Below are 16,588 nucleotides of genomic sequence, written 5' to 3'. Positions count from 1 at the left end.
ATGTAGATATATATATACTAACATAGATACCCAGCGTTGCTCAGGATTAAAATGGCATAGTGTGTATATAATATATTATAGTTATGTTGAAACATGTGATATGGGAAAGTGCAGCATTGACAACAAAACATTTGTGGAGTAAATGATGGACTAATTCGACTCAGCAACATGCTATGTGTCTGTTTGGAGTATTTCAGGCCCTAACCCGTGGGGGGGGGGGGGGGGTTATGTGAATTTTGAACGCACCGAAAAACGGTCACTGGATATACTCTCTTTTGCAGCTGTAGGCGCTGTGTCTAACATGACCCATCATCTGAAATGTTGACACCTCCTTCAGGTTTGTTGTCCTACATCACTCATAAAGTAAATTTGGAGCAACTGTGGTTATTCATTTGTGGGTAACAGGGAACCTTTGAGGTGATAGACTTGCCCTTGAACTTTGACGGCGTCGTAAATTCATGTTCATCTGTCTTCTTAGATGCACCAAACAATGTCATTTTCAGAGTTGTATTGTCTGATATTGTTCAGAAAATCCTTTGACTGGGTGGAAATGTCTTCTAGAAGATCCATAAGAGATTGAGAAGGAGCTGGTAGTGTTGGCAATGTTACCTGACTGGCTGAGCAGCACATACCATTTGTTTCATTTGAAAATTTTAAAGCTCTACAGAAAAGACAATTTGTGTTTAGCACACCAATTTGGACAGAGTTATTATTTTTATAAGAATTGGAAAGATCATATCTGGAAACAGCTTCAAGAGTTGTGAAGAACAAATTTGTGCGTAGTCTGTTTCTGAGAGCTATTCTATTGAAGCTCTGTCTAATCATTAAAACATTGATTTAATGATCCAGCATTGTGCTGCAACATGCATTTGCTGATCTTGAGAAAATCTCATCTGGCTTCTCTCTTCAGACTCTCGCCTTTGGTTTTCTACAATCCTCCGTGCTTTATACTTGTTTCTGGAGAGATTATGTCTTTTCTTTAGTGGCATATTTTTCCCAATATTGTTATGAACATAGAAAGAAATTATACATTAATCCCTATTTTTGTTAGCAGTTGTATCCGCCGTAAAAAATTTATTTGAAGAGAGCAGAAATTGAAAGAAAAGAAAGCGAAAAGAACAGAGAAAGAAAGTGAAAGATGTATGTACGTCTATATGAAATGGGCGTGTGTGTGTGTGTGCTTGTGTTGCATGCTTGCACGTGTGTGAGAGAGAAAGAGGGTGAGAAAGAGAGATAGAGTGAGTGAGTGAAGTTGTGTGTCATGATGATTGATGTCTTTTAAGGTACACACACATATAGAAAATGTGATGTCATCGTATAAAATTTTTACGATAGTTTATTTATGGAAAAGATTATGTTAAATTTCTGAAATGAAAATATGTGAATGGAAATTAAGTTTAATTTGTAGCTAAAATGGTACTGAAAAGCTCACATAACAATACAGACATAGTATTGAAATACTGTAAGAGATAACAGATTGCTCTGGGCTCGCATTAGGCAAGACGAAAATTTTTTTTGCCCATGACACTGCATGGACCTTGACCTTTGTATTTGATGCCTGTTGCTTTAAGTATTTTATTTATATTATATATATATATATGTATGTGTAAGCCAATAAGAAAGACCTCTACATCGTAGCTAGACCTGGTAGAAATAGCAGCCAAATCTCCTTCAAAACACCCAACTGTCTTAAACCGACAATTCTGCCTATTATGTAGTTTGAATGAGAAACTAACTAGAGATCAAGATTATTAACTCCACAGAGAGAGGAAAGAAGAGAGACAGCATAGCGACGGTTTTGGCTGACTGTCATCCTGTACTCCCCTTGTTGTTGACGAAATGGTATATGCCGGCTGTCTGAGCAACTGGTTGTTTTAATGGTGGAACAAACAAGACATAAAGGTTACAAAAATGGTGATTCTCACTTTGAAACTAACAATTTTGGAAATCTTTTTAGATTACAGAACGCTCTGCTCTCTCATGTATCCATGTTTAAAATTTCAGCGATCGGATGAACAATACTCAAATTATAAGCGCACAAACAGACAGACAGAACAGATTTTATATATTAAGATATATTGTTTTATTCTTTTACATGTTTCGGCCATTTGACTCAACAAAATTACCCAGTAGATTTTAAAAGGATAGGTATCTCTTTCTTTCAACTGCCAGATATGCTTAGTGAGACTTGCTGCCATTCTATTTTCAGACTATGGAAATGAATTTTGATGTAAATATAGCCTGGTCTTGAAGGAATTTTCCATGGCACCTGTATATGTCTTATATGTTTATGAGGCATCTATTTGCACCTTAGCCCTATATACTATTCCTTTCTCCAGAAAATTTTCTCCCAACGGACAGCAACTTTGGTCTTCACAATTACAATTCTTCTGATTATTTCCAGCACTGGTTATTCCTAATAGTTTTCACATTGTGCTTGTTAATTAAAGAGGCAGAGTTCTTGTAACAAAAATAGTTAACCTTCAGCATTCTCCTATTAAAAAACCTATGACACTTATAGTTTCCTTGAAAGTGCTTAGAAGCTAGTTACAAGAATTCCCTACCTATATTAGTTTTTATGGCAATGTTAAATTTCTGATTAAACCACAAGACTTTCCTAGTTCTAGTCCTACATGCTCTATCATTGTTAATTATGCTTTTGCTATACTGGATCTTCTTTGAGAATCCACTGTTTCTTAATGCATCATTATAATATGGCATGGCATTTTGAAACACTGTCTTGTCTGAAGATATTGATGATACATGCCTTTCTATATTGCTAACTAAATTCTTAAGTATTATGGGTGGATCATTAGACTCTTCGTTGATATAATATAGCTTTTCATTATGCTTACGGTAGGGTTTAAATTTATGTAATTGTAAATCTAAGTTAATATCTAAAAAGTCTACATTATTTAGGTTAGTTTCTCTCATTATTCATAAGCCCATTCTTTGGAAGAAAGTAATGAGATTCTTTCTGAGTCTATCCTAGCTCATGGTTGTTCATATTACAGGTGACTATGAGACTGTAATAAAAGGGAATTCCAGATGCAGGTTGTTTAAAATATATGCTCCTATAAGCACACATAATTCCGTCCCATCATTTGCGCCCATTGGCACATCAAATAAAGAGTCCTTGCTCTTTTTATGATAGAATCTTCATAAAAGGGGGTGAATTTCCTGGCATGCAGGATAATATCTATATCTGAACTGTTGAAGGTGACATTGCTTGGTGAAATTTTATGCTTTAAGAAGTAGAGGCCTGGATATTGATGGGTAAAAGTCAACAATATCAAACTGCGTAAATTTGCAGTTACTTTTATGGGTAATGCCCTTGAACCAATCTATAATGGACTTACTATTATCCCAAATCCATAAATCTAATTCCCTGTTTAACTTGTAAGTGTCTGTAAAGAAGTCGTTTGTAAAGATCTTTTTTAACTGCATGCAGGTTTTTTGTTTTGTCAGAGTTCACGAAAATCTTATCTGAATTCTTTATGTTTCTAATTTTTTCGTTCATAGTTCTCTGGAGCAAATTGCTGATTTTACAGAATTTTATCCTTCTAATGAGTTTGAAGAGGTCTTTTCCAAAAGCTTCTAATTCTAAAATAGGGCTTTTAGGAGAATTGAGTCCATACTTGGTTATATTGATGGATACACATTTGAACTTGATTGGTCATTTCAACTACTGGTTTTTCAAAGGCAGTGATTATAAATAATGGAATAACAATAAAAATAAAATTAAAATAGGAAGCATAGATACCTTATTGTATAAATTGAAATTTCTAGGTTAAAAAGAAATCATACATGTCCAGAATAAATTAATTAATGCTAAATAATAATTAATTAATATAAATGTAAGTCTGTTTTTAAAAAATTAACCCTTGGATTTGAGAAAGCTCATAGATATCGATAAAAACAGTGATGGGTTTCTTTTTATATAAGCATCTCATACACGCACATATATATAAAAATACATGTATAAAAAAACTATATACTTATATATATGAAATACATGTGCATATATTCACATAAATACATAAACACATGCTTATACATAAATATACATATACCTACATATAACCAAAAATACACAGATACTGTTTTTATCAATATCTACAAGCTTTCCCAAATCCAAGGGCTAATTTTTTAAAAACAGGCTTGCATCTATATTAATCAATTACTTATTTACCATTAATTAATTTACTCTGGACATTTCGATTTTATACAACATGATATCTATGCCTTTCATTTTTATATATACAAGAATATATACACAGGTATATATACAAAAAGACAGATGCAATATATATACATATATGTACAAACACGCATTCACATACAGAACACATACATACTCGTATATACATATATATGCACATATACACATATATGTATGTATATCATCATCATCATCATCATCATCATCGTTTAACGTCCACTTTCCATGCTAGCATGGGTTGGACGATTTGACTGAGGACTGGTGAAACCAGACGGCTACACCAGTCTCCAATCTGATTTGGCAGAGTTTCTACAGCTGGATGCCCTTCCTAACGCCAACCACTCAGAGAGTGTAGTGGGTGCTTTTACGTGTCACCTGCACGAAGGCCAGTCAAGCAGTACTGGCAACGGCCACGCTCCACCCGCACAAGAGCCATTCCAGGGGCACTGGCAACGATCTCGCTCGAAAAACCCACATAAAAACATTCAATTACAGATATCTATATGCATAAAGACATAGACACATGTATATATATGCACATATACACATATATATATGTATATATGTAATATATATATCTACACATATATATACATACCCATAAACATACAAACCCACATAAAAACATTCAATTACAGTTATTGATATGCATAAAGACATAGACACATGTTATTTACATATACACATATGCATGCATGCATCAATATATACCTGTGCACAGTACAATGAAACATATACATACATATATACACAAACACTTACAAAAGCTGATACACACATAGATACATATATACATACATACATACATACATACATGGCAAGAAATCTTGAAGTAAAACTGAACAATGATATACATATACAGGCAAACATATGCATATACTAGCAGAGATACCCAGCCTTGCTCGGGATTAAAATGGCATAGTTTTTTTTATTGTTTTACTTGTTTCAGTCATGCAACTGCAGCCATGCTGTAGCACCACCGTTGGGGCTGAAATCTGCTCTGCGGCATCCGAAACTCTGAGTTTTATCATTACAGCCAATTAATTGTCACATGTTATATTTATAGATAAATTTGTCTATTTTACATAATACTTTTTATTCTCTTTTACTTGTTTCAGTCATTTGACTGCGGCCATGCTGGAGCACCGCCTTTAGTTGAGAAAATCGACCTCAGGACTTATTCTTTGGATGCCTAGTACTTATTCTATCGGTCTCTTTTGCTGAACCGCTAAGTTACGGGGACGTAAACACACCACCATCGGTTGTCAAGCAATGTTGGTGGGGGGACAAACACAGACACACAAACACATACATACATACATACATACATATATAAGGTAGTAAATAAAAATATACCTAAGAAGGCAAATATGGAAACCTAAGAGATAATGGAAAAATACAACCTGACAGATAGAATGCAACCGTTGGTACCAAAAGAACCGAGATTCATTCTTAAAGATCATAAAGTGAATTTTTGGACACAACCATCTTTAAGGCTTATATGCCCAACAAAATCAGACATAGGAATATTAAGTAAAAATATTATCAATAAGTACATAACTACAATAATAGTTTAGTTGAAGTTAAAATTATGGTCAAGTACAGACCAAGTAATCAGATGGTTTAATTCTATTGAGGACAAAAAAAAAAAAAGATTCATTCAATTTGATATAGCTAATTTTTATGGATCCATTAACCCAATCATATTAAATAAGGCAATGTGGTTTTTCCATAAGAAGGCTGGACTTACTAGAGAAAAATTTTAAGTGATAACAGCTGCTAGAAAGTCTTTTATTAGTTTTAATGATAAAGTGTGGATAAGGAAGGATACACCAGATGCTTTCGATGTCCCCATGGGAAGGTCTGACTCAGCACAAATAGCTGATATGGTGGGTTCCTTTATTCTTTATGAATTAAATGATCAATTCCCTATGATTAGGCGGGGTTCTATATAGAGATGACTGCCTTATATATATTAGGAATAGCTCCAACCAGGAACTGCAGAGGATTAAGGGTAGACTGGCTAGATTTTTTTTGTAGAATGGGGATGAGCATCGTTTATGAAGACGATACTTCTGTAGCCAATTTTTTAGATGTAACATTAGATATTAAAAATGAGACATATAGACCAAATCATAAACCTTTAACTAACCTAAAGTATATAAATAAATCGAGTAACCATCCTAGAGCTATTATTGATAATTTAGTTTAAAATATTTCATTAAGACTCTCCAGATTATCTGCTAATAATAAGATTTTTAATAATGAAGCTCAATTCTATAATTCGGCATTACATAGGGCAGGTTACAAAGAGAAGGCAACAACATTAAGACAGATAACAATAATAGGCATAAGAATAAACTCAATGGAAATAAGGAAAATAAACCCAAGAATTTCCATAAACATAACATAGGTAATTTAAATTTTTTTAAGAATGATATTGGTAATTCTGATAATAATAAAGATGATAATGTTTGGTTCATAATCCTGTTTGGGAGGAATATTAAAAGTAACTTGATTGCAAAATTTAGAGAGGTGATATGCAGACATTTCCCAAAGAATTCACACTATGGTAAAATTATTAATACACATATCATTAGATTTGGGTTTTCAAATACTATGAATTTAGCACAAATAATTGCAGCCCATAATTTTAAAATACTAAAATCTAAAGAAATAGGGGTGGATAGTGATATGAACCATGATATAAATAGTAATAATAATAATAATAATAATAATAATAATAATAATAATAATAATAATAATGGCGGTATTGATAATAGTGATAATGTTAGTAATAAGCGGAATTTGATTACAGTAACAGAGGTCAACCCTAGAAGATTGAAATTTGAAGGCCCTAATGCGAGAGTTAGAAATTTAGTTTATCAATGTAAGGTAAGGACTCAAACAGATGCTAGGCGATACCTGGGGTGTACTTCGGGACAAATATGTAAAAGAATATCTAATCATTATAGTACCTTTAGAGATAGAAGGAAAATAGCAAGTACTAGCCTTAGTAAATTCATCTGGGAACTCAAAGAACTAAAAAAGCCATATTCGTTAGAATGGTCGATTATCGCGAAATCTTTTCCATACGATAAGGGTAAGAAATACTGTTCGCTATGTACCTTAGAACTTTATTACATATTATTCTCTAAGGGTAAGTTGATAAATAAACTAACAAATAATGCTCTAAAATGTACACATATTTTAAGACACACTTTTCGTTGGTTTAAATAAAATTGAAATATGACAGGGTATTATAATGCATTATACCGTAGTAGTTAGTCCATAGACAGGTCATACTAATATAATTTACCAATAGCAGCAGGGATTTTGTAAAATCCTCTAAAGATAATATAGTATAGATTCCCATGGTAGTTGAAGATTAGCTATAATTTATAGTAAATTACAATGTAAGTTTAGGTCTTAAGGTAGGCCACATTAGTATATAATTTATCAATAGCAGCTGTGGGCTTTACTATAACATCTAGTGACAATTGAGGATTGAGTTCCATTATAATAGAGAATTGACTATAATTTATAGTACATTGTAATAACCAATTTAGGGGTATTATTGATAATTTAGTTAAAAATATTTCATTAAGACTCTCCAGATTATCTGCTAATAATAGGATTTTTAATAATGGAGCTCAATTCTATATTTCGGCATTAAATTGGGCAATTTATAAAGAGAATGTTTACTATATTGAAACTGATTGTAGTATAATAATAATAATAATAATAATAATAATAATAATAATAATATATAATATTGGATATTAAGGCAGGCCATATTAAAATATTAAAGTTACAATTTAGTATGGATTCAATTATAATGGAGAGTTATTTATGTGCTTTATACAGAAATGTTAACATTGGATTAAATAACATAAATAACATTGATATGGATATTGGCATCAAATATTTTTCAAACTAAGGGCATGTGTAAAATTTGAATGAAACCGGTTGGGTAGTTCTCGAGTTTTAGTGATGCACACACACTCACTCACACACACACACACACACACACACACACACATTCTTAGTTTTATATGCATAGCTTTACTAATATATACACAGATATCTATACACACATATATATATATATACACAATAGGTCTCCGTGCATAAGTATGTGTGAATACACACACAGCATTCACTGTTGCAAATTAAAGAAAGAAGAAAAGAAAATAAAGAACGAAAAGAATCAGATAAGTGGTGGTGAGGGATAGAAGGAAAATAGGGAATAGAAAAACGTTTCAATTTTGACACTGTGGCATTCATATGAGTATTGAGATGGAAAAAATATAATGGGATAAAAGTAGGAAAAGAAAGAAAAAGAGGAAGTAAAGATGCAATAAAACAATCATGAGCGTATACTCATGCCCTTACATGCACACATATAGATAGACATGCATAAATATACCCACATAAATACATACATATATATATCATCATCATCATCATCATCATCGTTTAACGTCCGCTTTCCATGCTAGCATGGGTTGGACGATTTGACTGAGGACTGGTGAAACCGGATGGCAACACCAGGCTCCAATCTAAATTTGGCAGAGTTTCTACAGCTGGATGCCCTTCCTAACGCCAACCACTCAGAGAGTGTAGTAGGTGCTTTTACGTGTCACCTGCACGAAGGCCAGTCAGGCAATACTGGCAACGGCCACGCTCAAAATGGTGTCTTTTATGTGCCACCCACACAAGCCAGTCCAGAGGCACTGGCAACGATCTCGCTCGAAAATCCTACGAAGGCCAGTCAGGCGGTACTGGCAACGGCCACGCTCAAAATGGTGCATCTTATGTGTCACCCGCACAAGAGCCAGTCCAGGGGCACTGGCAACGATCTTACTTGGCTTGCTGGGTCTTCTCACGCACAGCACATTTCCAAAGGTCTCGGTCAGTAGTCATCGCCTCGGTGAGGCCCAATGTTTGAAGGTCTTGCCTCACCACCTCAGCCCAGGTCTTCCTGGGCCTACCTCTTCCACGGGTTCCCTCAACTGTTAGGGTGTGGCACTTTTTCACGCAGCTATCCTCATCCATTCTCACCACATGTCCATACCAGCGCAATCGTCTCTCTTGCACACCACAACTGATGCTTCTAATGTTCAGCTTTTCTCTCAAGATACTTACACTCTGACGGGTATTTACATTAACATTACACATCCAACGGAGCATACTGGCTTCATTCCTAGCGAGCTTACGCATGTCTTCAGCAGTTACAGCCCATGTTTCACTGCCATGTAGCATGGCTGTTCGTACACATGCATCATACAGTCTGCCTTTTACTCTGAGTGAGAGTCCCTTTGTCACCAGCAGAGGTAAGAGCTCTCTAAACTTTGCCCAGGCTATTCTTATTGTAGCAGCTACACTTTCAGCGCACCCACCCCCACTACTAACTTGGTCGCCCAGATAGCGGAAGCTATCGACTACCTCTAGTTTTTCACCCTGGAATGAGATAGAAGTTGTTTCCTGTTTGTTTACAGTCTTTATTGCATGTGAACTATATTGATAACCACTAAAGTGGACATTTAATGTGCTAGAAGATCACATGTTGTGTCTACTAAGACCTAATAGTTCTCAAAAGAAATTCAGCGAAATACCAAACCGTATGCGGGCAAGACAGTGAAAATTACATAAATAAAATTAAAACATTGTTATTCGTGTACTAGTTTCGGAATTAACATTCTCTTACCGAGAATATCTGTCCCTCTTCAGCACGAACTGCAAGGAAATTATAATTTTCAGAATCTTATGCAAGTTGTTCACTCCTAGAGACGAATGTTTATATGGTTCTGCTAATTACAACGTAATGGTAAAAATCAAATGTCTTCGTTTTGGCACGCTAATTCCGGAAATATCTCTGCAGAAAATTGTTACTGCGTAGCATATATCTAATTTGAGAACTTGGTTATGGTTAATCAAATTAAAACATAGGGTAGAAAATCAGATATTAATTAATATCGATTTATTACCAGGAAGCTAGCACATTGAAAGAATCAGAGAGATTCAGAAAAAATATCTGCTAGCTTCCTAGTAATAAATCGATATTAATTAATATCTGATTTTACCCAATGTTTTACATATAAACACATACGTATATATATATATATATATATATATATATATATATATATATATATATATATATGTATATATATATATATATATATATACATAAGCATAAATACATTGTATATATACACAATACATATATATGTATATATACACACAACTGCATGTCTGGTGTATTGAATATAAATATAAAAAATGTTGAAAGAAGGAATGAAGTAATGCAATTTCTGACGTATAGATTATATGAAGCGAAATAAAAATCAATTATAAAATTAAAGTACCGAAAACATTATTTTATCTAATATAAATATGAACATGAGTAATCTTTATATGGAAGAAAGGCAAAGCTAACTTTGGTGGAACTTAAATCAGAATTTAGGGATGGGCAAAATATCACTAAACATTTTTCCCAGCTCACTAAAGGTTCTGCTGGCATTGCTGCCTTATTAACAATAATAATAACAATGATAAATAAATATAATGATAGTAATAATAATAAAAAAAAAAATAACTAAAAAATTCATTTGGACATTCGATATCTTTAAAACTCATTTTAGGTGATGAAAGATGTTTTTGGGTGTGCATTTAAAATCAATGTTGAAAGGTTCTGTAGGCAAATTGCAATATAATAAAGCTTTCATATGGCATATAATGGGGTGCATTTAAGAGAAAAACTTAAAATGTAATAAAAATTAAAATATAGTTTGTATCCAGTTGAAGGTTTTTTTGAAAGGTTAAAATATAAAATGAATGTTATACAAAGTGATGCCGGTTAAGTGAAATAATCAAATTCAAATTGTGATTCATAGCTTTCCCTGGGTACACTGAATGGAATTTCTGCCTACACCTTTCCTACAAATCATATAGGGCTACCTACCTGAAGATGGTAGGGTCCTGTCAGTTTTTTTTTTCTTACTAGAACCTTCGTCTTTGCTAAGTTAACCATTAGGCCCTTAGATTCCAGGTTTTGCTTCCACACCTGGTATTTCTTGTCTATCTCTGATATGGAACTGCTATGAGGGCAAGATCATCAGTATATAGTAGTTCCCAGGGACTGCCCGTCTTGAACTCCTCTGTTATGTCCTGGAGGACAAAAATGAAAAGGAAGGGGCTAAAGACTGAGCCTTGATGAACCTCTACTTGTACTGGTGTACTTGTGGTTAACTCTCACCTTACATACAGTGTCTTTGTACATGGCCTGTACAGCTTTCACCAGCCAATTGTCTATCTCTAGCCTTCTCAGAGCCCACCAGAGCCCACCATATCACACAGTGGGGTACTCCATCAAAGGTTTTCTCTAGATCAATGAAAGCCAAGTATAATGGTTTATTCTCAGTACTTCTCCACTAGCATATTGAGTAACTACATAGATTTGCTATCATTTGTTTGGGTTCTATTTTGGATTGAATGAAGTTGTCTGATTCTATGGTGTAAATAATTAAGTGGAATGTATTGGATGTGGAGTATCAGGGCTAAGTATTTCTAATGTTAGAGTGCATTGCTGTTTCATTGGAACCTGTGATAAGTTTCAGAACTGTTATTGTTAGGCTCATTTTCAAAATTTTGAGAATTTGACACTGTTAGTTAGAGAAGTTTATTGTTGGTGAAGTAAATGATTCCTTCACGTAAGTGATCTTGTTAGTCCTAGATCTTTTAAACATTTGGATTTCTCAATTACTCTCTTAGTTTTCGAGAAAGTTATCAACATATTTGTACATATATAAAATATGCTCTTTCATTTACTCCTTGTTTTTTTAGGTTTTTATCAAGAATGAGTGTATTTTTTCAGTGTATTCTTTACCTTTAATTATTACACTATTATATTTTTGTGCTAAAAGTATTATGATATTTTTGTTGTTCTGAAGAATATTGATGGAATTATTTTGCTCTGAGATGTTTTGTGATATCAGTGGAGGAGATAGTATCCACTAAATATTTTAATAATGAGCCAAGTTCAGAGCTGAGTGCAAGATGAAATAAATATTTATGTATCATTAAAATTGGCACATTGTTATCATATGATGATCACTTATGTGATACAATAATGTCTGTAAGTTCAAACTGAAAGAAATGTATATATGTAAAATATTGCCTCTGATGATGATCAAAGAATCTATATAACATATATAAAACAAAATAGTGATATGAATAGTTTTCCCAATGTGTATTATTATAATATATTTAATATTTTCTTTTCATTCAGTTGCAGCCTCGAATGTTCCATGTAGCTGTTAATACTCGGAATTATATGCTGTTGATAGGAGGCCGAACTATAGATAGATCACCAATTAAAGATATTCTTTTGTATCATTTTAAATGCAATACATGGCAGAACATTTCCTTCAAAGGTAATCATGTTATTTGTTAAACATATTATTTAGATTATTTGAAATTGACTTAATCTGAAATTATCTATTTATATAACATTGAAAATATCAAAGAGAAAAGAGATTATGTTAAAAAGAGAAAAGAGATCAATGCTGAAATGATTGGAAATAAGAGGTCCAGGCATTGAATATTAATTTGAAAATATGAAATGCTATTAGCATCAAATATATTTTATCATAATATATTAAAAAATTCCAATTCCAAGTATCTCTTAGTTGTCATAAGAATTAAATATGTGATAGCAAAAAGATAATTAAAATTTCCTCATTCATTCATATGGATGTGAGTATGTCACTACTCATGTATGTATCTGGGTGTGGCTTTCCATTTTCCAAGTCTAGCATCTGTAAATATTCTCACTGTAGACAAAAAAGTGTAAACACACCAGGTCATTTTAGAGTGCCCTCTCTCCAGATCAATGGATGCATGCGTTTCGTTGTGGTTATCTTATCACATTGAACACTGTAGATATGTAGAACATTATCATTATCAGTCACCTGTCTTCTGTGCTGGGATGGATTTGATGGTTTGACAGGATCCAGCAGGTCAGAAGATTGCATTGTACCGAGCTCCAAGTCAGTTTTGGCATGGTTTCCACTGCTGGATGCCTTTCCTAATACCAACAACAGAGTGTACTGGGTGCCTTTTTATGTTACTAACTATGTAACTTGCAAGATAAGATCCTCTCAACTTAGTGGGGGGTGTAGTATTGGGGGAGGTGGCTTAATGCCAGGTGTTGAGAGGTAAAAGGATGATAGGTAGATAGGAACAGGTGACTTGCTGTCAAGGAGATACATAGCTACCCCAACTAGAAAGGGGAAATGAAAGTTGCTGGTGTCAGGATATGCACTCAAAGCATAAGCAGGTGAATATGAAGGGGATGGGTACAGAGGAATAGGAATGATAGGCAAATAAGTTTGCAAAAGTGTGAGGAGAATGATAGAGGATTAGATGTGGAGACATAAGCGAATGCAGTGAATGGCAAACAGCGGAGGAGGCATGGTCAATGATAAATATCAGTTTAGGAGGGAAGATGAAGGAAATAAGAGTGGGTCAAGGAGGAGGCAGGTGGCAGTACAGAATAAGGTGGGTCGAGAGCAACATTATAAAGAACTGTATAGGTGAAAATTAGGGGGATGATGTGAAGTGTGGATGGGAAAGGGGAATACACACCAACAGGGGTGGAGATCAGAGATAGGTTTGAGAGAGCAACAAACACTGGGGGTGGGGTGGCTGATACGAGGTCTTAAATGGCAAATACAGTAGTTAGAGATGTTATTGAGAATGCAGGGTGGGTGACAAGGGGAGGTGGCTCTGAAAAAGTGGGGAAAATGGTTGTATTAATGAGGGGATGACATATGTGTTTCTGTTTTCATATGATTACAATAGCTGGGTATATAATGCTGTAGTTAGAAGAGTGGTGGGTATTGGGAGGATGAATTATGAAGAAGGCTTGATAGGCTTTGGACAAAATTACGGAAATCCAACTTTTTATTTAACTATTTTTTTCTTTTGACAAATATAACAAATTTAAAACTGTTCTTGTCTAAATATGTGTTCATATGCAATATGTATACCTTGTACTTTATGATATAACCCTCTGTTTTCTTTTCTTTTTCGTTTTTTTTTTTTTTTTTTGAGGTATTTATATTTAAGTAAGTTAAAATGCATGACAAATCTGATTTCCAAAGAAGACAAATAAGTTGGAGTGTGGATGGTTGGAGTTTCATTCACTGAAACTGTTGAATTGTTTAATATTTCAAGAAGTACTGTCTCTTAAATCATGTTGGCATTTCAAAACCAAGGTATAACTTGCTCTGACAAGCATAATTCTGAGCAGAGGCAAATTTCACTGAGAGGGACCAAAGAATAATGAAATGTATTGTGTTTAGAAATCATTAACTACTGCAGCAAAAGTGAAAGTAGAGCTAAACCCCCACCATGCCAACCCTTTGTCAACCAGAATCATTTGCTGTGAGCTCTATAAACCTGATACCATAGGTAAGCTACAACTGCTAAACCTCTCCTGTCTCTCATTGATATTGGTAAGTGGAAAAATGGTATCCAGACAATCAGCAAGTGGCCATTTTGGAGCAAGTTTTTGTTTGGAGACAGCGCAAAGAAGCTCTCAACTCTGTTTGGCCCCCTACCATGAAGCATAGCGGTGGCTCTGTGATTTTGGTACTCATATCACAGAATATTCTTGGCCTTTTTATTGTTCTACATGGTGGAGTTAACACCAATATTTTGGCTGATCATATCCAATCTATAGTATAGACATTGTTCCTGATGGTAGTGCAATCTTCCAGGACAATAGTGCTATGATGAACATGATTAATATTATTCAAAGTTGGTGTGACAATCTCAAAAGTGAAGTTGACTACTTGGACTACCTCTTCTTCCCACAGTCTCTAGATCTGAATATAATCAAACATATATAGTGCATTTTCAAGCTGCAAGGAAGGAGCCACTTCACTCTGCCATCATTGCTGAAAGAGCTAAAACATGTTTTACTTGAAGAATAGATCAGAATTTTCCTAACAACCATTCAGAATCTGTATGAGTTAATTCTAAAATGTATCAAAGCTGTGATTGATGTCCAAGATGGGTCAACTTTGTGTTAATTATTAAAACTTCCATTTAACAAGTTGTTTCCATTATTTTGTCTTACCATCAGACATGAGGCAAGAGTGAAACCTTGTTTTGTCCTTTGTGTACTAAAAGGGTGCCCCTTCAACATCTCCTCAGCAACTGTCCTGGAGTCTTAGCCAATGGCCAGTACTGTTGGTGCTCAGGGTAGTTATGAAAGTGATATTGACAGCCATTCAGTTCAGTAAATACCACCCCAGGAAAGAGGCCATCATCATTTTTCTCTGAGCTGGAGAGAAGTCCAGTTCACTGAAACTTCAACCCCACAGCCCTAGATTGGCATCTGAAAGTAGATCTTGTAGAAAGTTTCCTGGTCATATCATAGCAACAACACTCTGCCCAAATATAATGATCTCAAATTCTACAAAGCAAGTGATCGTGTGGGAACTGACTGTGCACTGGGAGGAACACATGAAAGAAGTTCATGTGAGGAAGCTTGCCAGATTTGGTAAAGACGTGCAGAAATTGGAGCTGGCAGGCATGCCACAAGGCAGTAGAAGTGGGCTATTGAGGTTTTGTGGTGCCTATATTCTGAAAAGCTCTGGCTGGCCTTGGAGTTACTGGTGCAGTAAAAAGGAGAAATATAAATTCTGTCTGTGAAGCTGCAAAGAAAGTTACTATGTGGCTTTGGAAAAGGGGTCAGACCAGTAGTTTGGTGCTACTAGGACGTATGCTGATTCTTGATCAACCCTGGCTGGGTCAACTAGGCAAGGAGGTCTGATGTTGAAACCCATGAGATCCTAGAAACATTACTGACAATACATTCCAGAGATTCTATGTAAACTATATGTATGTAGTCTATACATCTATATTTGTGTATGTTTGTGTGCTTGTGTATATATATATGAATGTATGCATATCACTTCTGTTTTCAATTATTTAAATTCTTCCTCTGAAGAAGGAGCTGGTTTCTAACAAAGACACAAAGCTCCATCTTTGGAATGTAGATAACAGAAACAATGTCACATTTTAAACCTGACAAAAATCTTGTATAGTTTTACTGTTCCATTTACAGATTGTATTTGTAATGTGTGAATCAGTTGGTTGATTTCTTTTTCTGAAAATCCAAGCCTATCCAGATTGGTAGTTAGGCATTTACTTACAAAATCAAGTGCTCCAATTATTGTTGGTGTTAATGTAAATTTGTAATCCATATATAGAAGCTGGAGGTTTCAAAGCAGTTGTCCATATTTGTCTTCTTTCTATTTGATTTTCAAAGAGATGTTCACATCAGCAGGA

At 34.5% G+C, this 16,588-nt stretch overlaps 1 protein-coding gene across 3 annotated transcripts in view; it reads left to right on the top strand.

The window, feature by feature from the left end:
• The window catches only part of LOC106877988 (multiple epidermal growth factor-like domains protein 8), a 695,248-nt gene that overhangs the window by 470,967 nt on the left and 207,693 nt on the right, over window positions 1–16,588 (top strand). For all 3 annotated transcript variants that reach the window (XM_089356139.1, XM_089356136.1, XM_089356146.1), the window contains exon 22: window positions 12,516–12,660. In XM_089356139.1, coding sequence (XP_089212265.1) covers window positions 12,516–12,660 — 145 coding nt within the window. The remainder of the gene's footprint in view (window positions 1–12,515; window positions 12,661–16,588) is intronic.

Source organism: Octopus bimaculoides, chromosome 1 (assembly GCF_046866305.1).
Source record: "Octopus bimaculoides isolate indiv1 chromosome 1, ASM4686630v1, whole genome shotgun sequence".
NCBI classification, from domain to species: Eukaryota; Metazoa; Mollusca; class Cephalopoda; order Octopoda; family Octopodidae; genus Octopus; species Octopus bimaculoides.
Note: the sequence above shows the minus strand (reverse complement) of the source record. Positions and strands in the feature narration are given on the sequence as shown.